Here is a 24,020-nt window from a genome sequence, read left to right on the forward strand (position 1 = left end):
ACTGCTTACTTATTTGAAAAGTAACTGATATGTTGATACTTTACTAGTTACTTGAAAAAAGTAATCTGATTACATAACTCAACAATTCTTGTATGCGGTATGCTTTTGTTTCACTAAAAAGAACCGGTTCCAAAGAATCCAAACTACTTGTGAAACGCGGAAAATTAGTGAGAGTTCAAGCCTTTATGTTATAATTTGATGATTATGTTATATTTTTGATGATTATGGCTTACAGCTATGAAAAACTTTTCAAAATGCTCTAATTTTGAATTTGGGGTTTTCATAAGATGTAAGCCATAATCATCAAAATAACAAATAAAGGCTTGAAATACACTCACCTAAAGGATTATTAGGAACACCTGTTCAGTTTCTCATTAATGCAATTGTCTAATCAACCAATCATATGGCAGTTGCTTCAATGCATTTAGGGGTGTGGTCCTGGTCAAGACAATCTCCTGAACTCCAAACTGAATGTCAGAATGGGAAAGAAAGGTGATTTAAGCAATTTTGAGCGTGGCATGGTTGTTGGTGTCAGATGGGCCGGTCTGAGCATTTCACAAAGAATGGTGTGAAAAGGGGAAATCATTCAGTATGCGGCAGTCCTGTGGGCGAAAACGCCTTGTTGATGCTAGAGGTCAGAGGAGAATGGGCCGACTGATTCAAGCTGATAGAAGAGCAACTTTGACTGAAATAACCACTCGTTACAACCGAGGTATGCAGCAAAGCATTTCTGAAGCCACAACACACACAAACTTGAGGCGGATGGGCTACAACAGCAGAAGACCCCACCGGGTACCACTCATCTCCACTACAAATGGGAAAAAGAGGCAACAATTTGCAAGAGCTCACCAAAATTGGACAGTTGAAAACTGGAAAAATGTTGCCTGGTCTGATGAGTCTCGATTTCTGTTGAGACTTTCAAATGGTAGAGTCAGAATTTGGCGTAAACAGAATGAGAACATGGATCCATCATGCCTTGTTACCACTGTGCAGGCTGCTGGTGGTGGTGTAATGGTGTGGGGGATGTTTTCTTGGCACACTTTAGGCCCCTTAGTGCCAATTGGGCTTCGTTTAAATGCCACAGCCTACCTGAGCATTGTTTCTAACCATGTCCATCCCTTTATGGCCACCATGTACCCATCTTCGGATGGCTACTTCCAGCAGGATAATGCGCCATGTCATAAAGCTCGAATCATTTCAAATTGGTTTCTTGAACATGACAATGAGTTGACTGTACTAAAATGGCCCCCACAGTCACCAGATCTCAATCCAATAGAGCATCTTTGGGATGTGGTGGAACGGGATCTTCGTGCCCTGGATGTGCATCCCACAAATCTCCATCAACAAGATGCTATCCTATCAATATGGGCCAACATTTCTAAAGAATGCTTTTAGCACCTTGTTGAATCAATGCCACATAGAAATAAGGCAGTTCTGAAGGTGAAAGGGGGTCAAACCCAGTATTAGTATGGTGTTCCTAATAATCCTTTTGGCAGTATATCTCACTTTGCATGTAATGAGTCTATATAATATATTAGTTTCACCTTTTAAGTTGAATTACTGAAATCAATGTTTTTGCACGATATTCCGATTCTGTTCTACTCTGTAAAAAAATAAAATAAAAATAAGTACAATCAAATTGGATATTTGAGTCATTTCAACTTAAATGACATTAAACCGACTTAAAAAAAATAGTTGAATCTTGTATAACCCAAACAAGTTTAAAATTGCTTGAAACATCTGAGAACTTTTTAGCTTTGAAATGGCAATATTTGAAATGTTTCTTTGGCGGTTTCTCTTTGGTCGTGCTGAATTAAGTCTTGTGCTGGAGCATCCTAAAAGGAACAGAGAAGCATGGTGACTGTGGGCTTCCCTGAGGCTGTCTGATCCATCTGGTCACTCAGGCATTCACGTACTTCCCTTTCCAAGTCTCCATGAGGGAAGCCCAGAGCAGGCCTGCTTTCTGCCAGCCAGCCTCAGATGCTCGAGTCAGAGAACAGCTGCTGCTGTGATGGCAGGAAAAAGCCAAGCGCCGCAGCAATAACTCTATTTGCTTTTACATTCATAGTGCACTTACTTTCAAACCAAATTACAAATTAATAGTGCATAAGGAGACACTAACATATTTGACTCTGCCAAGGACAATATAGTCATGAACTCAGTGGGCACATCAGTTTAGAGCACTTTTGGTACGAGTGTTTGACTACTATTGGATTGTGAAATGTATGGGCTTGGTTTTCCTCTTCCCATTCCAGGCTTCTGAAATATTTATGTCCATATGGACAGACTTAAGTGGTCCAAGGAGAGGGATCTAATGAAGGAACTGGCTTTATATCAAAGACTGAACTTCAAAATGTTAAGTTATCTATCTCTCAAAATGGCCTTTCACAGGTGCTAATGACTTTTAATTAAAGCCAAGCTAAAGTAGTGCTGTGCTGGCCAAATTCAACAGGTTTGCAGCTTCAATTAGTTGCGCTGTATGCTTTTAATTCATTAAAACAAATCTGTTCACAATGATTTATTTGTTTATGAATCATACTAGATAAGAGTAATTTCTTTGTGAATAATACTTTTTGTTTCACTAAAAAGAACCATTTCTAAAGAGTCATTTGTTCATGAATCAAATACCACTATTTGTTTCACTAAAAAGAATCAGTTCATACGACTCTTTGTTCATGAATCAAATTCCACTTAAATCTATTTGTTTGAGTAAAAAGAACCAGTTCATACGAGTCATTTGTTTGTGAATCAAATTCCACTATAATGTATTTCTTTAACTAAAAATGACCAGTTCATAAGAGTCATTTGTTTGTCAATCTGGCTAAATTGGTTGCGCTGTATGATATGGATTCACTAAAAAGAACCTATTCGTATGAGTTTTGTTTTCTTACCATTATTTCCCGGTGCACTGCCTTTTTATCCTACTTGGGCAGCAAACATGGGTGACATTTATCTTATTTTGCCACAGGACTGTAAAAGCGGTAAAGGAAACAGTACTGACATAGATCGATCGATCTTGGATTTATTATATAAAAAGCGTTTTAATGTTTCATGTGATCAAGCTGTGATTGTAACCTAGTTTAGGATCCAACATGACGCTCCGCTTGCTCACTTTCTCTTGAGAGAGAGCAAAAACACACACCACAAAGCATCTTTCAATCATCTTTTCAATAACAATTTACTTGTTCAAAGAATACATATATAATTCCAAGACATTAATTTCACTAATGATCTGTTTTAAACCAGTCTAGTATGATATTAGCGCACCGCATTCAAATAATAGTATCTAAAACAATACACTCATTTCATATTCAAAAGGCAACAGTTAAATTCTTTTGATTTATGATTTTAATATCATGTAAACAATTCTGGAATGTCAGCATCCTCTTCAATATAATGACGTTTGCATAAAGTTGTAGCTTCAGTAACCTGAATAGCACAATGATGAATTCAGTCCAATGCAAGAAATGCCTCCATTCAGAGTGCATTTATATTTTTTCATACACTAATCGAATGGTTTTTGCAGCAAGGCATCTCTGATCAGAGGTAAACTGAATTTGCATTGATCTGCAAAAGGGCAAGACATATGAATCTCAAACATCATATGGATAGAATTCTCACAAGAAAGGTCAGATGGTGCAATAAAGACAATGTGAGCATCTTCATTTTCCAGGAATTGCATTATTTTTCTCATCTCATGTGTTGTACTCATAAAAACAAAAAAGAAAAATAGGTCTCAGTATAAAAGATTTGGCAATGTGATTTTTCCCTGTACTCAAAAGAAACCAAACGTGCTTTGGAGCAAATGTACCGATGACAGAGGAAAGTATACTTTCATTAGGGTTCTCTCTGGGTCAGTTGCTGAAGCGGTTAGATCTGTTCTTTTAGGTCTTTCTCTTTGGTCTTTCAGTCTCAAAATATGAATCTTATTGGTGTCTGTAGAAATAAAAGCATCATGTGTGGTCCCGTATACCTAAAAGCACCATGGGAGATTAGGAAAAGTCAACCTCTCCATTTTCTTCAGCCTCTGTCCTTTGAGAATGCAAGAACGACTCCCATACAGCCAAACACTGCAAGAAAACGCACACACACAAATTAAAATGAAAGCAATAAGCCATGTGAAGCAGTATAATAAATTGATTTAGGCAAGTCAGACACAACAACAAACTTTACCATAGACATGAACTCATGAACCGTACTTGCGAACGGTAGAAAATGCAAAGCGCAATATGGCGGAATACGTCCCGCCTTCTAAGTAAAAGAGCCAATCACTGATTGGTGTAGTCATCATGTCACTGCAGTTGCAATAGCAACAGTTAGTGTTCTGGGACTCGAGCTTAGGACTGCACATGTGCATTGACGGATCTAGCCTTAAAAAAGTTTTTTTTTTTTTATGCTATTTGAGCGTACGAAACATGGGTTTATGGGACATGTCAGATTTTTTTGCTGATTTGAAATATGTTATTTAATTGTGAGTTCGGCAAATAATTTTCGAGATTTCAGGATTCCTCTAATTCCTATCTTGACTTCTTAATTCCTTTGACTTCACTGCTTTTAGAAACAATGATCAATAAATGATGTAAATAAATTAATACAAATTATATTATTCTATAATTATATATAAACATACTATATATTTATATTAATTTATATAAGTATTCACACACACACACACCTGTCTGAATACTTGATTCCGATTGGCTGGAAGGGGTGCAACAAAACCGTTTAAAGTTTAATCACCGTTCTATATTAATGCGCTGTTTTTGATTTCCAATTTCATTCAGAAGCTTTGGTCGCACCTCATTCCGAGTGCCATTTAGGTGTCACTTTCTAAGCCCTTGATAAATGTCTTCATAGGGACTCGTCAACCGTCGCCCAAGCCCCAAAACACGTATGCCACTCGCAAGCGCGTTTCATAGCAGAATCACTGGAGGCGCGTTGGCTGCGGCCGACTGACTGTCAAAAGCAGTTAATCAATGTTCCCCATCACCACAGGATTCAGACGTGACATGACCTTAGTAAATGACTTTAGACAGGCCATGCGTGCGGGTGCTGGACCACAGTCACCCTCCGAATCAGGACACGGCTATATTCGTCTCTGAACCAAACTGCCTAGTTGAAGGAAGCAGACACCTGTATAACTCTAGTTCAAGAGACTGATTAATCACAGAAAATAAAACTGTGTGCCAAACCTGAATGGGACAGATGTGATCGGGATTGGCACCAGCTGGGTAAAAGGGCGATCACTCAAGACTTTAGAGTGCCGTTCACTTGCAGGAGATTGATATGAAAGCATATGTTAAGAATTGTTGTATTTCGCTTGCTAAGGTTTTGAGAGTTCTGCATGAACTTGATGGTTCTACAGATTGTCTTATCAGATTTGTCTGTGGTGTGATGTGTTAGCCTGGCAAGCCAGACCCACATCAAGATGTTAGGTCTGGGAACTCACCATTGGCATGCCTCAATCCGAGGGGCGGGATAAACGGTTGTCTTTCAAAATCCCTCTGCACGCAATAGGATAGGGGTGCGTTTCCTGTACAACGACGTAGTTTGCTGATTCACTACCATAGTACGATGCTTCGTTGGAAAAATCAACTAGCTAGTTACGACTGTTTCCCGAAACCAAAGTATCGTTCAACCACGTTGGTTTCGCACGTGGTGGAGTATAACTACTTTTAATGAAACTGTTTGAGATCCAATTAACGCTAGATTTGTTTTATATAAATTACAGACATGTCATCTGAGGACTATTTCTAATTGTTCTTAGTTGTTTTGCTTTATTACCAGACTCAATATTTGGCTCGTTCTTACATAGTAGAGCAGTTTCTCACATGCGCACTCTTCAAAATCGGTACTTCAAATCTTTTGAAAAACTAAAAGACGTAAATTACATTTGTCTGTATTCTAAATAAAAGGCACCGGTTGTACTGAATGTCAGCTTGCTTATTTTGCTCAAGATAAGGATTTATTACCTCCAAATGTCATGCAATATAGAAACGATGCCTCTAACCACAGGTCGAGAGCTGTCGTTCTAACCACCCAACTTTGCGATGCTATTTGCGAATGTCCGTTGGAACGATGGTTTCGGGAAACACCGACTCGTTAAACTATGCAGATAACGACGGAACTTGCGACCATAGTTGGCTAACGCTGCTTTCGGGAAACGCACCCCAGAGCAACGAACAGCTGTGGATGAGTGAGTCCCATGCGTTTTCCCACCAGGGTATCTGGTCGTCAAAACTCTGAACACATCTTACTTTTTTAAGAATGACTTAAGTGACGTTCTCTTAACTCCAGTCGTGGCCAAAGCCGTTTCGAAAGACCGCTGTTACGCCATAACTCTACCGTCATTATGTCAAGGCCGCCCACCAACTGTATACACGATGTGATTGGGCTGACTAGAGTTTGGTTTTTCCGGCTCGAAAGCTAACGGAGAGTTGCTCGACTACAATGGCTGCAAAATAAATTTTGCTGCCGCTAGGGTGCGTCTAGATTTCTTGGCAAGTGATGTGTGTTAAGACCGATTGAATCTGCTTAGAATGTCATGATGACTCATGTCATGTTGAATATTTATGATCAGAAATCCTGTTGTGTGGGGGAACCCCGAGGACAAACACGTTCACACTTGTCATGGGGAACGAAACGATACCTAATCAAAAAGCGAGTCGACGGGAGACGGAAGCATAACGCGACTTTGTTGAACCTTTTTTCCCTGACAAATTATTCTGTAAAGAGCAGTCCAAATACTATAATCGCCATTTCTTCTTGTGTGTCGTCCGCCATGTTTGTTTACTCTAAAGTCATCTTTGACCACAAGAGATTTTGCGAGATTTCTTGTGTTCAGTCGCGACTCTGGTTGTTTGTGAATGGGATCTGTTAGTGTGTGTGTTCTCTCTTGGTCACATCGTGGCTCTCCACACACTATAGGAATAAAACTGTTGTTAAATCTATGATTTTTCATATTTGTGGTCTCTCACATTTTTTAAAAATCAGATAAGCTTTTAAAAATCTTTTAGTGTGGGCCAGCCTTGACCGACAAAGAATAAAACAATGCTGAATGCAAATAATAGTGATTTTTCAAAACATACTTGCTTCAAATGTTCAATAAATAATTTAAATTCTATATATTTTTTCATTTGTGTTCCACTGAAGAAAAAGCCATCCAGGTTTGAAATGACATGAGGCAGAGTAATTATTTTAATCATTCTCACTGAATTATCCCTTTAAAGTGCATTTGTTGACCCTTCCAGCACAACCAATTGAGCACAGTAAAATAAAAATTCTACGATCACAACAGAGGTGGAAAAGCCATTTATTCCTGATCTCAGCAGAGGATGACCCATTTGTTTGAAAAAAAAATGACTTCAGCTTTCTATAGTAATTGTGGAAGTGCTCAGAATCAATGACAAGGTCAATGCCCTGCATATAAACACAGACTAGTAAAAACTATAATAAAAGGCAGAATACATGTGACCATTCCAGAAGACTGATTAGGTGAGCAGTACTGAAGAGGAGAGTTTATTGACGAAGATTGAGCATGTCAATACCTATTTGAGTAGTTTAGACAGTCAAAGGGTTTGCTTAGCAATACGTCTCTGTCTGAAACATGGTTACTGACCACCAGACAGCAAACAACAGAAGCTACACCATCATAGAGCTCGAGATGTGAATTTTTAAACGTTAGTTGCATCAGCTGTTGCTTTAACTCTGGTTACAAAATGAATGTTTCTGCAGTCTGAAAATCCTTCAAAGGCCCTGTGCCGGTTGAATTATATGTAACATTTAATGACAGCTCCCTCATCTTTGCCATCGTTTCAGCTACAGCCTTGTTGCTATGGCGTCTCCATGGCAATTCTCTGAAGATGCTATGTTGCAGTACATGGCTCGTGTGTTTGTTTGTAATGTACGGCATTGCAAACGTTGAGCATCCGCCCACATCAGTGTGCAGGGTTACAGTGTTTCTTAAAGCATTTTGCATTGTAAGCATAATTTGTACAGAGACCTGAGCTTGAATGCAAATGTCTTCATGATAGGTTGAAACCAAGACGTGAAACTGAATAATAAATAAAAATGCAGAGTAGTTATGTTGTTTAGACCTGAAAGCTAATATGAATTATTATAATATATATATATATGAATTATATATAATTATAAAAAATTATAATTATATATAAATTATATATAATTATAAAAAATTATAATTATTAAATAAATAATTTTTAAAAATAATAATAATAATAATAAATAAACAAATAATTTAAATAAATAAATATATAATTTTCTATTCTCAGTGGAGACCGGAGTGTTTCCATTTGTCATAAGCAAATTACTTCAGCGGGGAGAACGGTAAAGGTAGAAGTGCCCAAAAGAACAGAGAGCTAAGAAAAAGTTTATGAAGTTTTCATATTATTACACAATACTGCACTATGCTAATCAGACCTGGGAAATTGATTCAGAAACTATGCGATTAATTCCCAATTAACGTTTTTGTTTTAAAATAAGTCATTTTTTATCACAAGTCTATCAAATCACAGGTCTGGAACATGTAGTTTGACCTGTATTTAGTAAGTAGACACGTGACCATCTTGATTAACGGACATTACCCTCAGAGACACCGAGGAGCCTACACAGATTAAAGGGATAATTCAGCCAAAAAAAATTATAAAAAATATCTGTCATTTACTCACCCTCAAGTTGTTCAAAACCTGATATTTTGAAGAATGTTGGTAACCAAACAGTTTCTGCTCCTCATTGACTTCCATGGTATTGTTTTTTCTACTTTTTTTGAATGCAAGTAAATGATGACAGAATTTTTATTTTTGGGTGAACTATCCCTTTAAGGCTGGTGAAGTTCCTTGCACAAACATATTTGTTCAGTCATCCACCATCTCTCTTTTTTTCTACCATATTCTCTTTTAGGTCAGTGTTTGATGCTGTCAGGCTCTTGCTTCCACGTTAAATAAAAATGCCTCTCTGCCTGGAGGTTGCATCTAAAAAAACATGCGTGTGAGGAACAGGTCTGCAGAGCCCTGTGAGCATGCATTATTTCAGCTTTCAATTTCAGTTTAGATCTAGTCCGTTTTAATGATGCATAAATAGCTAGATTTCATCAAATCACAGTTAATATATTATTCAGCTGCCTGGCACAATATAACACAAAGAACCACAAAGTTGTGCTTATGATAGTACATATTTATTTAGAAAATTCACTATAGTCAAAATAATACTGCCAAAGTTTTATTTGTGAGGTATACTGTACAACAACACAGAATTACTTGTGACCAATCAAATTAGCTATAAATGTGTTGCATTTAGCAGTACTTCTTCTAATTTAGCAGTTTATCTCCAATTGCTTGCATTCAGCCACATGGACTGGATCCATATAAAGAATAACTAGTTGTTGGATTTAGAGTTTGCAGTTTATAGCATAGAATTTTTGAAATATGTTCGAGACTTTTTTTTTAGGCCATTTGGATCAAGTAAACAAGACAATAATTGTGTCGTCTCTTCAACATTTTAAGGAGATAGCAGCACAATTACTTGCAGTAAGCAATTTTCTGCATTGCTGGATCCTTATTTTGTGTTATTTCAGATTGATCTGCCTTTTATGGAAGCTTGTTTCCGCCACAGAATAAAAAAGGTAAAACTGTGAGATATACAGTATATGGAGCTCCTAAAGGGACTTTGCAAAAATAAAAATATACAGACTTTCATGTGTGCACAAGTTAGTTTTCTTTTCTTTAGTTTTCAGAATTGCGAGACAAACTTCCAATTCTAACTTTTTTAGAATTGCGAGACAAACTTCCAATTCTAAATTTTTCAGAATTGCGAGACATACTTCCAATTCTAACTTTTTCAGAATTGCGAGATAAACTTCCAGTTCTAACTTTTTTCAGAATTGCAAGACAAACTTCCAGTTCTAACTTTTTTCAGAATTGTGAGACAAACTTCCAGTTCTAACTTTTTCAGAATTGCGAGACAAACTTCCAATTCTTACTTTTTCAGAATTGCGAGACAAACTTCCAATTCTAACTTTTTCTAAATTGCGAGACACTTCCAGTTGTAACTTTTTCAGAATTGCGAGACAAACTTCCAATTCTTACTTTTTCAGAATTGCGAGACAAACTTCCAATTCTAAATTTTTCAGAATTGCGAGACATACTTTCAATTCTAACTTTTTCAGAATTGCGAGACAAACTTCCAGTTCTAACTTTTTCAGAATTGCGAGACATGGTTCCAATTCTAACTTTTTCAGAAATGCAAGACAAACTTCCAATTCTTACTTTTTCAGAATTGCGAGACAAACTTCCAATTCTAACTTTTTCTAAATTGCGAGACACTTCCAGTTGTAACTTTTTCAGAATTGCGAGACAAACTTCCAATTCTAACTTTTTTCAGAATTGCGAGTAATGAGTCCAATTCTAACCTTTTTCAGAACTGCGAAACATATTTGCAATTCTAACTTTTTTCAGAATTGCGAGACAAACTTCCAATTCTAACTTTTTTTCAGAACTGCGAGACAAACTTCCATGTGAGATTCTAACTTTTTCCTCACAATTCGGACTTTTTATTCTCAGAACTGTGAGAGACAAACTCAGAAATGCAAGTTATAAAGTGTGAGATATAAACGTTAGAATTGCGAGTTTATATATATGATGTTTTTCTCAGAATTGGTAGATATACTCAAAATCTAAAAAAATAAAATAAAAAAAAAGTCAGCATTGTGAGATAAATAGTATATTCCATGGGGGAAACAAGCTTCCATAGCCCCTAAATGTCATGTACAAAACGAAATAAATTTGAGGTCAGGACTGAGAAATTAATTTACTAAATTAGACCTGCAATTAAAAAAACTTCTGATTTTCTCCTGTAATTGGGTTTAGTTTTTAGTTTCTATTGTAGTGCATGTTATTAGTTTCAGTCTAGTTTTTGTTCTTTTGCAAGCTGCCATTTTGATTCAAGTTTCCCAGCTAGTTTTTGTCTGTAGTCAAAACTACTTTAAATGAGTTGTTTGGCAAGCTACGGTTTCAAAGTAACTTCCCTCAACGCTGGAGAGAATGACAGTTCTTTCAACATGGCTTATTTTTAAATCTGTATCCATCTTAAAAATCCCGGTGGATGTCTCCTCAACCTCTCTGGAGACATAACAGAGACTTTGTTATATTCGTTCTTGCTATAAACGCATTCATCTGTTTCTGTCCAACAACATGTTGGTCTCTCGAGCCTCTAAGGTCACAGCAGGTAACCAGAGATCACAACATCTCAAACTTTGACAGTTCAACTTTTTTCCTTTGCTTCTCATTTTATGTTGTGCGGTTGCAAAATACCTTCAACTTTGAGGTCATAATTTATTGTTTACGACTGGAAAGCAAAGGAAGAGACCTTTAAAAAAAGATATATCAAGCGGTGAACAGGCTAAAACACATCCAATCTAGCGAGCAATGTCAACATTTATAGACTTGGAGTGCAATTACTTGTCAGCAGGGATAAAAATGAGATACTACCACCCTCTGCTGGCACAGATCCAGGGCGGCTGTGCAAATCAATGCAGGCAGACGGCCACATACAACCCTTTCAAATCTGTCAGTGGTCTGTCCAAAGTATTTTTACCACCTTTGAATATTTATCTTTCAGTTCTGAAATCACTATTTTAATACGTGATCAAATTTAAAATAGTAACAACAAGCCTCAAGTGGCTTTTGCTTTTATAAAATGGCGGTCACAGAAATATTATAAAAAGACCATACACACGCACACACAAAACTAAGCAAACATCTCACCTTTTCATAGTAGTTGATGTTTCTCTCTGCTGTGTCGACGAAGGCTGATCGTAGGTCATTTCTCATGACCTTCTGCCAGCGGGTCCAGTCGCTCTTGAGTGCATTATTGGCCCACTCCAGCCGGTCCTCCATCTTATCCAGCTCATCTCTCATCTAAACGCAATGATTGGTTGGTTAGCATGGTCCAGTTAACCTCTAAAGTGTCAGTGTCATAACTGGTCCGTCTTACGTCTAACATCTTAACTTTATTGAAGGCCATTCAACAGAAGCGCGCGCGCACACACACACATATATGTATAAGAAATGTATTATAATACATGTAATAACACTTTTTTACACATTACACTGTGTATATATACTGTACATATATATATATATATACACACACAAACACACACACACACACATATATATATATATATATATATATATATATATAAGAAATGTATTATATAATGTGCGTGTTAGAATCAATGTTTTATACCTCAAATCACCTCACTACAGCGGTCTTTTATTGAAAGCACTATCATAGTTTCTTTTCAATAAAAGAAAAAAAAATATTGAATCCATTGAAAGGGGCTGCATTTACCATGTATTGCTAAGAAACCGATCTTATTGAGTCTGGTGGTCACAACCCTAAAGTTGTAAAGGATTTCCTAGTCAACAAATCCCTCAGATGAGCTTCTTAAGTTAACAATTTTCAAAAGATGTAGTTTTGCGCATCCCTAATCCTGACCGGTGACTCTAGAGATGATAAGTCATGTAGCTCTGAACGGACAAGTAAAAACCAACATGTCAACAGCAATATTATTATAACAGCTCTTCCACCATCAGACTGCTGACGTATAGCCATTTTTATTTTTGTGTTGTAAAAGCTTTCATTACTGAGTAGAACTACTGTAAAAACTTGCTGAGCATGCCGGAATAATTTTGTCATGCTGATGTCAACTACATCGTTCACTGTAATTAAGTTAATTTGTTTCTTGGCTCACTGCATGTTGTCTTGAATGTCTAAAAGAGTTGTTTCATACGATGACGCTAAGCTTATCTGACAGCTTTTTAAATTGTTTTCAACTATCATAGTAATCAATTTTATCAAAACTTACCATGGTTTCCACTAAAATTAAGCAGCACAACATTTTTTAAATATTGATAATAACAAGAAATGTTTATTGCGCATCAAAACAGCTTTTCAGAATGATTTATAAAGGATCATGCGACACTGGAAATTCAGCTTTGCCATAACAGGAATAAAATCAATTTTAAAATATATTCTAACAGAAAACAGTCCTTTTAAAAGTTTTATTGTCCAATAAATGCAATTTAAAAAAATCAGCAAAAGTAGATTCCATAACTGAAATCCCCTAATTAGACAATGGAGTTGACAAACTTTCAGCCACCTTGTGTATTGTTAGGGTCTTCGCATAATGCACGATTGCTTCCTGTTACTGCGCAGCTTGTGATTGGCTCATAGTGTGGCCATTAACAACTCTCTCATACACTCTATTTAGTGCGAGAGCTCTCTGGGGGTGTAAAGCACCTCCAGATGACACTAAACAGTATCAGTGTCGAAACACTGAGCGAGAGATTAACAGTAAACATGCCCAGTGATGTCAGGAATGACAGGCTTGTGGGAACGACAGTACGTCAGAGCATTGGGCCAAGACTGAGAGGAACATGTAAAAGAGATTGAAATAGAGAGCGAGATGTTTATTGACAGGTAAACTAATGAAGGTCAGAGGTGGCTACCTGTTAGAGCTCCATCTCATTTCTATTGTAGTGTGTGAATCAGATGTGAGGCTGTCTTGTGGAACAGCAGTTGTGTTTGGTGAATGGGTGTAGTTCTCAAGGGATGAGACGTTGTCTACAGCCATGTCTCCCTTCTGACAAGCAGGCCAGATCATTAGTTCCACTGATCTGATGTTGCTGTCTCACACACTCTCTCTCTAATATCCACTTCTAAAGAAATTAATGAATCATCTTGGTCAAACTTGGTAGATTTACATATTCATTTTTTTACACTATAAAAAGTCTGAATGCCATTGCATTACATAACTTACTGAAGTACATTATTTATTTAGACCTTTTGGAGAGAGATTCCAATGGGATGATGAACCTGTTTATAGTGACCTTTAGTGCCCTCTACTGGACTGAAAGCACATCACTGCATTTCACTCATTCATAGTGAGATGACAAAAAATTATGGGGAAAAGACGGGGCATAGGATCAGGATGTGACGCAAGCCAGATTCGAACCCATAACTTCGATATGAGAACCCGAGGCTCAATGTGTCTGCAGCATTTGTGCTAACTGTTGAAACACTATGAAAGAAGCAGTAAAAATGAGATTTGTACATTGCATGCCCATGCAAAACTCACCACTAAAGTTTTGGGTGGTTACCAGGGTGTTGCTATGTGGCTGCTAGGGTGTTCTGGGTGGATACTTTCTGATCCAAATCAAGTCCATATTAACGACCCACATCACTACTGTTAACTTTTTTTTTTTTGATAGAAAAAAAATATTTTTTAATTAAAATAAAATGAAAATGACCACCAATTAAATAATTTATATGTGGTATTATATAAAACCTTCACAACTGGCTTAGATTGCAAAGATTGCAATAGCGCTAGACTGCTGAGAAATTTAACGCTGTCAAACATTTTAAAATGCTGCAAGATAACATTAACTTTGACAGCCCAAAACTTAAAAAATAAATAAATAAAAACCTGAAAATGCTTAAATTTAAACTACAGTGAAAATAAATAATAACATAACCCTAAAATACAATAAATAAATAAATAAATTATAATAATTGATTAAGACATTAACTTTGGCATCCCTAAAATACAATATATATAATATTATATATTAATATATATATATATATATATATATATATATAATAAAAAATAATAATATATAAAATAATAAATAATAACAATTAATAATGTAAATATATTAAACCCACTAATAATCCCACCAATAATAACATAAACCCGTTAGGTAAGATCAATGTTTAAAAAATGTCTAAATATTTATATATTTATTTATCTATATCTATCTTAAACATAAAATAACATGATACTGTTTGATCAAGCTGTGCGACTGTTCTGACTTTTTTTGTATATTGCATCAAAATCGTGTTTATTCTTTGTATGCATTTAGTAAATAAAAATAGTTTTATATACAGGTTTATGGCTCTTAATTTCCTTGTATTAATTAACCACTAGTAAACTTATGTCCACTGTTCTTTTTTATAAATATAGGATTTATATTACATCTTCATTATAGTCGAATCTAGAATCAAATCAGGAATCGAAATCGAAAATTGAATCGAGAATCGAAATCGAATCGAACTGAGAGCTTGTGAATCGAAATCGAATCGAAATTGAAATGTGAATCGATACCCAGCCCTACCCGTTAGGTTAAGATTTATAACCAAGGGTTTTCTCAGCCTCATGGGTCTGTTGCAAACAGTCCTGATCTCCAAGAAAAGTAATAACACACCTCCTCTTCCTCAACAAGCCATATGATTTGAGGTTTCATTCATATCTCTAGCTAGCACAAAGTAGTTAGACGAGGAAAAAAAAGGTCACATGCACCACACCTTAAGACCTACTATGCTAACATGCTCAGCAGAGTGAGGTACTAACCGGTTATCCACTCAAAATAGCCACAGCATGTTAGACAGCGCATATGTTGACATCACACACACCACAGCATTCAAACGTAAAGCTGGCCTAAACTACGCTTGTAAACAAAAAATGTGTGAAACAAAGACAAGTCGACAACACACCCTCACAACAGGGCGAGTCACCTCGGGAAGCATATCTACATGTCAAACGAATGCCCGAGCAGATAAAGCCAGAAGAAGCTCAGCCCAAGCCCAAGCACTGATGGGGAATATTACCTCCTTAATCTCGCCCTTAAGTTTCTGCTGTTTCTGCTGTTTGACCTCCTCGGGGGATCGTCCCACCAAGCTGTCCCATGCTAAACTCAGCACCTTAGATTCCTTCAATGGACACATGAACACGTGAATATGATCAAGTCTGGACTTGAAGTCACAAAACACTGTTAATGACATCGCACTATGGAAACTCAGAAATGCTATTGGATTTGTAATGGAATGATGGTTAGATCTCTTGCAAGCAAAGAACCTTTAAATGTTACATCGCCATTTTTGTCACATGACAATGACATGATTTCACATTGTGACAATTGAGGAAGTAATATCTGAACTTTGATCGAGGCGTTTTAGGCAGGTCTGGAACAGACTTTGGAGATCGCAGACATGCACAAAAAGTAATGTACACACTGAAGGAAAAAAAAAAACATTAAAAGCATCATATGACCCTTTTAAACACTGCTAATTATCACTATTTAGTTTTAAAATGTACCTAATTGTACTGCATAAGTAAATTATATATGATAATACGTTAGTATTATAATTGTACTGCATAAGTAAATTATATATAATAATACGTTAGTATCCTCTTAAACAGCTTAAAACAAAGTGCATTAAATTATGTGATGATAAAATAAATAAATAAAAATGTCCTGTTTCATCCTGCTTTCTAAAGGCTGATCATGAGAGTAAACAAAATTATTTTATTTTTTTGACCAGAACAGTCATGGTATTATTTTTCTCTGCAGCTTTACACATTTAGCGGAAAAAAAGTGAAAATTATCAATAAAATAAATATATAAAGTATATATTGTCCATGTAATATTTTGTCACAGAATAAAGTAGGTCTTTATACATTTAAATATATAACCATCTATATTTTAAGGGGGCCCTTGTGTCAACAACACCACTCACTACTATATGTTGTTTAGTAATTATATTGGGATCAAATTTTACATAATGATCCACAGATGAATGTGGACATGCAAATGTACAGTATCATATGGTTTATGGTTTTCTACCTGCTGTGAGCGAGTGAATCTAATGGATATTCGTATAGTTCTTTTGGTATATATATAAAAAAAATTCAGAGCATTGGGGATACCTTCTCATTTTGGAAATGACCTTTTGTTGTAAGCAGCAGACGTCATCAGGGACAGCGCTCAATCAAATCACTTAATTAAATTGACGAGAGTGCCGAGATGCTGCTAAGCTTCCCTAGACACCATCGGTTCTTTGTCCAGTAATGCCCTTTCAGAGCGTTCAAGCGTCCCGCACCTGATATTTGATGGAATTGACAAAAAATAAACTCAAAAAGCCAAAGAGACTTAAATATGGCAATATTAGCTTGGGCCAATATGAGTAATATTTAAAAGCATCCCATGTCAAGCGTAGTCTGGCTTTAAGGGACCTCTACAGCTATCCGGAGATATTTATACGATCTCTCCAAATTTCTTTTACAGCTTAAAAAGGAGTGCTAGTCTAGTCTACTGAACGACTAGAGCTCGGTTTCATTAAAAAATAATCCCCGCGAATTTTCAAAGGAGCGCTGGACGGATTACGTGGAGAATGGAAAGAGTCAATAATAGACTTACCGCATCCTTGTCGGCCTTCTTCATGGCAAGAGCTTCAGTCTTTGCTTCAAAATCCGCCTGGATGTTGTCTCGCCTCCTTAGCACCGCCTGAAAACCCATGATCGATATGCGTGAAGTATGAAAATTGTGATCAATACATTTTAATGAAATTTAAGGCTGGATGAAATATGAAATAAGCATCAGAAAAACATATTGTTGGCTGTATTGATCTTAGCTTTGCATCAAGGTGTATGTCAATATCATATCAATTCAAACATGATTTTTATACTAGGAAAACAAGCAGGTCGTTTGCCTTAAACAAACTGGAACAGAACATTTTAATGTAACCAAAACAAAAGAATTTAACATTGTACACTTAAAGGCACAGTTCACCTAAAATGTTAATTCTGTCGCATTGACTTACCCTCATGTCAGATATTTAAAAAAGAAATGTTGCCACTGTTTTATTCATGCATACACTTAATGCAGTTTAAAAGTTTGGGGTCTAAGATATTCGTTTTTGAAAGTCAACTCAAATTCTCCATTTTAATACATTACAATTTGTAATTTCTCCCTTTGATGCAAAGCTGAATTTCCAGCATCTTTACTCCAGTCTTCAATGTCACATGATCCTTCAGAAATCATTCTAATAGGCTGATTTGCTGCTCTACAAAATGATTAAATAAAAACACACACACACACACACACACACAAAAACAAAACCGTTTTTTCAACTTTTTGTGTTTTGCAGAAGAAAGAATGTCATGCAGGTTTGAAACGACATGAGGGTGAGTAAATGATGACCGACTTTTCATTTGGGGATGACCTATCCCTTTACGAAAGAGAAAACAGGATCATCCTATCAGCTGGTCTACCTTGAGCGTCTCCGTGCAGAGGACGTACTCATGAAGGGCTGGAATCAGGTGATCATTGAGCTCTTTGACCTGTTCCTCTGTCTCCTTACAGCAACTGTCCAGACAGCCTGCCATGCTCTTCAGGGGCTCGGCCAGCTCCTCCTCTGACTGGGACCACAGCGTGTATATCGGCACACACTCCTTCAGCTCCTCCAGGTGCTCTGTGACAACAGCGGCAGACGGGTTATGCAGCTAAAGCCCATATGTATACACAAGGTAAAGGGAGGAGAATTCATGGGAAAGAGTGTGAGTGGGACAAAAGTCCAACCTTTCTTCTCTCTGACGATCCTTTGACTAACTTTATCGAGCGAGCCGATCTTCTGAGTGAAGGCGTCCACGTACTCCTGCATGTCAGTGAACTCCTCAGGCCGGTTTCTGACGCCTCGGACTGAAGCAGCGACAGCTTTCACCGTCTCCCCCATCCGGCTCAGAAAACTTGGACCCTGTTTCTTATGAGAGGTCAACTCCTGCGTAGAGGATCAGTGGAACAGTGTATGATGTAGGTTGACAACAGCAAAATAACCCCCATTTTCACTATGTTCTCTCTGCAAAAGCCTCTAATGACAGAAAATGTGGTCGACAGGCTACAAAGCGTCAAATTATCCATCACAGAAAAAAACTTCCTCTATTATGACTGAAAGGAGGTCTACCATCTATATATAAAGGACTTATCTTAGAGGTCACTCAGCCAGGTCTAAACAGACACTGTCACATTATGTCTGTGAATTAAACATAATCCTCTTATAAAGCCAAACTGAGATGACATAATGAACACACAGAAGGTTATTATTATCAGGGTAAGGTAGAGTGCGGGACTGTGTGTGTGTGTGTACATGCAGGTTTTAATGTCCTTATTAGGAAGAAAACAATGTCGCTAGCAAAAGAGCAAAATCTTCCAGTGGAATATCAACACAAAAAAATAAATAGTGATTAAAACATAAAACTGCTATGTGGTTGCCTGGATATTCTGGGTTGTTGCTAGGTTATCACTTACTAGTGAATCACTTACAGGTCAAAAAATCCCCAAGTTTCTACTTTTGGTCCCTAGATATGATTTGGAATGAGTTATGCACCAAAGTTTAATACTTAAATATGGAATACTATAAAAAATATATAAAAAATACATTTTATAAAAAACGCCTTAACATAAATGTATAAAAAAAATGCTTAAGCACGTTTAAATAAAATGTAACAGATAAATATGCAAATAAAAAAAGAGAAATAATGAATAAATGTATAAATAGTGTATAAGTAGTTAGAAAATATAATAAATAGATAAAAAATAAAGTATGTAATTTTGAAATTAATTAATACATAACTAAACATAAAAATGCATAAATTGTATAAAAGTGCTTAAAAATATAAATAGATAAATAACTAAATATAAATGAATAAACAAAAATATAGATAAATAACTACCTAAAAATGAAAAATAAAAATACATTTTATAAAAAATTGGCTAACATAAATATATAAATTTGAAAATAAATGCTTAAGTACATATTTAAATAAAATGCAACCGATAAATATGCAAATAAAAAAAGAGAATTAATTAATAAATATTAAAATAAATGGATAAATAATGTAGTAGTTGTATACAAAATACAATAGATTAAAAATAAACTACACAATAATAAGATGAATAAGTAAATAAATATAAAAATGCATAAATTGTTTAAAAAGCTTAAAAATATAAATAGATAAATAACTAAATATAAATGAATGAATAAACAAAAATGTAGATAAATGACTAGCTAAAAATGAATAAGTGCATAAATAAATAGATGTATATATAAAGAGTCTTACCCCAGATTCTGCAGTGAGAAAGATCTTAAAATCCTCAGTGCTGGAGAAAATTGGATGTTCTGCTATTCTGTTCAGAAACCTGTGCAGCGCCTTCCTCCTCGTCTCAATGAAATCTTCATTAAACCTCTCCACCATTCCTTTCATCACAAATTTCTCAGGCAGTGGCTGATGGGACACATTGTATCATGAGATAGAGGACAATACCTTTATATCATTTTTAAATATGTCTTTAAGTCATTAGAAGTTATATATTTGGATGGAAAAATGTAAATATAAAATGCCTTGCCCCACAGACTTCCATTCTAACTGTGTTCATTCTTCCAGAATGTTTGACACTTCACCTACATGAACAATGAGTGTGGGATGAGCCTCCTCCAGGCGTCCTTTTAACCACAGGAAGTCTTGGTATCGTCTTCGCACCTCAAACTCACTCGCGTCAAACTCGCTCCGTGTGGTCTGATGTGAGGGAGAATGAAGGAAACAGGTGAGAGAATTATTCACAGAACCTGACTGGGTGAATTTGTGCTCAGATCCGCTGTACCTTGGTCATGACCCGGTAGGTTACGTATGTCTCAATAGCCGTCACCAGACTCTCTGGGTTATCGACTGTGACAAAAATATCTTTGGTGTCAGCGTCTCCCTCCTCTTCCTCAAACTTGTACTGGTTGATCATTGAAGCAGGGGAGGTCTGCATGGACGCGTTGAAAGAGCTCCCCTCTGTGAGAGTCGTACCCTGCACAAAACATCAGAGCACGTGAGGGACCAACAGCACAAGTATTTAGACCTCAAGCAAACAACAAGTGCTTTCAACCAATTGGATGTGGATTGGGGTAAAAAAAAAAAATCTTAGTTAAGTTTACAGCTATAAATGTAACACTGAATTACAATGGTACCCTCTCAAAGTATACTATATACACCACTGGGTAAATTTTTCTTTAATGTTTTTTAAATAAGTCTCTAATGTTTTTTAAATAAGTCTCTATATATATATATATATATATATATATATATATACACACACACACACACACACACACACACACACACATAGCAATCAGGGGCCAAGCACCGTAGAGGCAGAATGAGGAGCTAAAAATCAATGAAGCGAGCACCAGACCATCTTGAAAAATGAGTAAAGACATTTGTAGATGATTTTAAGCAATTTAAGAAGTTTCATTACTCCAGTCACATGATCCTTTACCCTTGTATACCTCTAAAAAAACAACACAGCAAGAGTTGCTTAAATTCAAGTTTCCAAAAAAAAATCTATGTATTTAGTGGACAACATAAAAAGCACAATGGTTCTACAAAGAACCCCAAAATGATGCCATTTTAAGTATGTATCATAACTAGACATAATATTGCTTTAAACCTGCATGCTTTGAGGGCCGTGTTTGGTTTTTTTTTTTTATCACAGTGAGGGACAAACATCTGATTTGCCTGATCCTAATGTTTTGCTATCCTTTCCTGGTCCAAACACTGACGCATGCAAATCCCTTTCGTTTAGCCACAGCTGCTGGGAAAGAAGCCTGTGTGTTTCCTGTCATAACAAACCGGCCCATAGTCAGCACTTCTGCTTTACACTACAAACACCTCACTTCCATTCATAACCATTCACTACTAATAGCAACTTCAACACCACCCACAATGTTTGAGGGAAGTACAAACCAAATGAAAGTTTGTAAAAACTAACTTTAATGTTGGACTGACAAAGCTGTGTTGGAAAACTTTAAACAGTTTTAAGGTTATACAGACCTTAACAACAGACAGAGTCCCAAAATGTTTGCTAAAGCTGACTGAGGGGTTGTTAGGACAAGGTGTTCTAGCTGCTTGCTGGACATTGTTAAAGGGATAGCTCACCCAAAAATGAAAATTCTGTCATAATTACTCACGCCATGTCCTTCCAAACCAGTACGACTTTCGTTCATCTTCAGAATACAAATGAAGATCTTTTTGATGAAATCGGAGAGCTTTCTGTCCCTCCATTGACAGCTACGCAACTGCCACTTTGACCCTTCGAAAAAGATCTTAAAACGAATCCATAGTTTTAGTATGGTTTACTTCCAAAGGTTTAGTCCAAATCTGAAGAGACTTGGTCGCTTAATGTGATCAACAGATTGAATATAGGTTTTTATTCACAAATTAATTAGCGAACATAAACAGAAGCTCAGCCGAACCTGCTCAAACGTGCTGCGTAACACACGAAGCTTGTCAAGCAAACATTTTTGAGAATGTTTATATGTGAATAAAGGTCTAAATTCAATGTTCATCACGATCACATCAACTCAGAAACCGCTCAATTAATATGTATTAGTTTTACGATGAACTTTTGAGGCGTCAAAGGACAGAAAGCGCTCAGATTTCATCAAAAATATCTTCATTTGTGTCCTGAAGATGAAAGATTACGGGGTTGGAAAGACATGAGGGTGAGTAATTGATAACAGAATTTTCATTTTTGGTTGAACTATCCATTTAAGTGCTCAGCCTAGTTGTTAATAAGACTGCTACTATGTTCTAACTGTTATGAAGTTCTTCTGTCTAGTTTGTGCCTGTCGAGAGAGAAGCACAGATAGATAAACAGTGAAGTAACGTTAGCGATAATCAAACACACACAGGTTGTATCTGTCTGTACTGAGCTGCTGTGCGATGAGTTGTGGCTAACTTATTTAAAACGAATTATCTGGCATCAACGACGAAATCTACAGAAAATACAACAGTAATAACTGCGTTGTGGAAAAAAAAACATGACATGACAGCGCCTGATCGCTGACCTTTGAAACTTCAGATCACAGCAAAACACCCAGATTTCAGGTATGTAAGTTAACTTAAGTTAGAATCAAAAGATTTTATCTAACGTTATAGGCTAGGTATGAGCCTGTTTTACAGGATTGATCTAACCGTGTGCGATCGACCTCCGTTTAAACCAGTTGATTGTAAATTAACTTTACCTTACTGAAAACTTCCAAGTCATCGTCTTCATCTAGATCTAATATTTGCCCGCTGATGTCTGTCGGAATCGCAACCGAAGAATTGCCTGATAGCACGGCGTTGTCGACGACAGGATCACTCATCGTTGCTCAAATCGCTACTTTGCTACAAGTTTTCTGGACTTCATCTGCTTTTCCGCACAGCTCTCAAAATGCTCATCAAAAGTGGATAGGGATTCACTGCGCAGAATCGGAAACGCGAGACGAGGAAGAGTTGAGCGAGCGCCGCGAGACGCCCAAGTGAAGGAGTGTGTATTTGATGTGATGTTTTGGTTGCTTTTTAGCCAACAGCTCCTGCATTTAAAGGTCAGTCAGTGGCATTAAACCTTGAAATAATAGTGATTTACATGAGATGGTTGTATTTAAAGTTTAAAATGCAGGCTTATACATGTGGTTTGGATAATTCATAATGCACTTTATGTATGAAACTCTATTATCATGAGTTTAAGGCAGTTCGTAACCTAAAGTTACCAATTTGTGTAAACTGACATTTAGGTCTAGCCTATTTTTTTTTTTTTTTTTTTTTACTTTTTTTTTTCATTTTATATAGGCTAAGTACAAAATATAGCCTACAATGCGTGTAGGCTATTACACATATTTAAATATGTACATCAGACATGAGGCAGCAAGCGTTTTTAAATATTAATTCATTATTTTCTGTCTTTTGTGTCAGTTTGGGGTTTGTCTAACACTTACTAAAAACTGAAAACTTGATGTAAAACTTATTAACTGGCACTGAATTCCTGCTGTCTCCTTTTACAACCAACAGATGCCACTGTTGCTCAATTTAAAGGCCTTTACAATGTGGCAAAGCTCATAATTGAGACTTCAGATGACAGTGGCAATTACAAATCTATATAGCTATGCCAACACTCAAGTATTTTTCTGTGTGGGCCTGTATTATAGGACGAAATTGGGCATATCTAATAAGAGACTTATTAGGAAATATCTAATTAGGGACATGCCAGTCAGGCTATATCGAATTTAAGTACTTATCGTGAGACCGCTCTTGTCATTAATATAAAATATTCTGCCACAGAATTCCTCATTAGTTG

The 24,020-nt window shown here is 36.5% G+C and overlaps 1 protein-coding gene across 2 annotated transcripts; it reads right to left on the minus strand.

Moving 5' to 3' along the window:
* Window positions 1-3,149: 3,149 nt before the first annotated feature.
* snx7 (sorting nexin 7) lies at window positions 3,150-23,185 on the minus strand. 2 transcript variants are annotated; one of them, XM_039670912.2, is made up of 10 exons: window positions 22,927-23,185; window positions 20,520-20,711; window positions 20,324-20,434; window positions 19,979-20,143; window positions 18,441-18,639; window positions 18,134-18,333; window positions 17,280-17,366; window positions 15,691-15,792; window positions 11,781-11,933; window positions 3,150-4,070 (listed from the first exon to the last, which is right to left on the minus strand). In XM_039670912.2, the coding sequence occupies exons 1-10, from the start codon at window positions 23,047-23,049 to the stop codon at window positions 3,993-3,995; spliced, it is 1,410 nt and encodes a 469-aa protein (XP_039526846.1). In that variant the 5' UTR covers window positions 23,050-23,185; the 3' UTR covers window positions 3,150-3,992. The 2 variants fall into 2 exon arrangements, with proteins under 2 accessions (XP_039526846.1, XP_039526847.1); XM_039670913.2 differs by lacking the exon at window positions 15,691-15,792 and having other exon boundaries at window positions 22,927-23,183.
* Between the last annotated feature and the right edge of the window lie 835 nt (window positions 23,186-24,020).

The sequence above is a fragment of the Pimephales promelas genome, chromosome 22 (assembly GCF_988280905.1).
Source record: "Pimephales promelas chromosome 22, fPimPro1.hap1.1, whole genome shotgun sequence".
In the NCBI taxonomy this organism is placed as follows: Eukaryota; Metazoa; Chordata; class Actinopteri; order Cypriniformes; family Leuciscidae; genus Pimephales; species Pimephales promelas.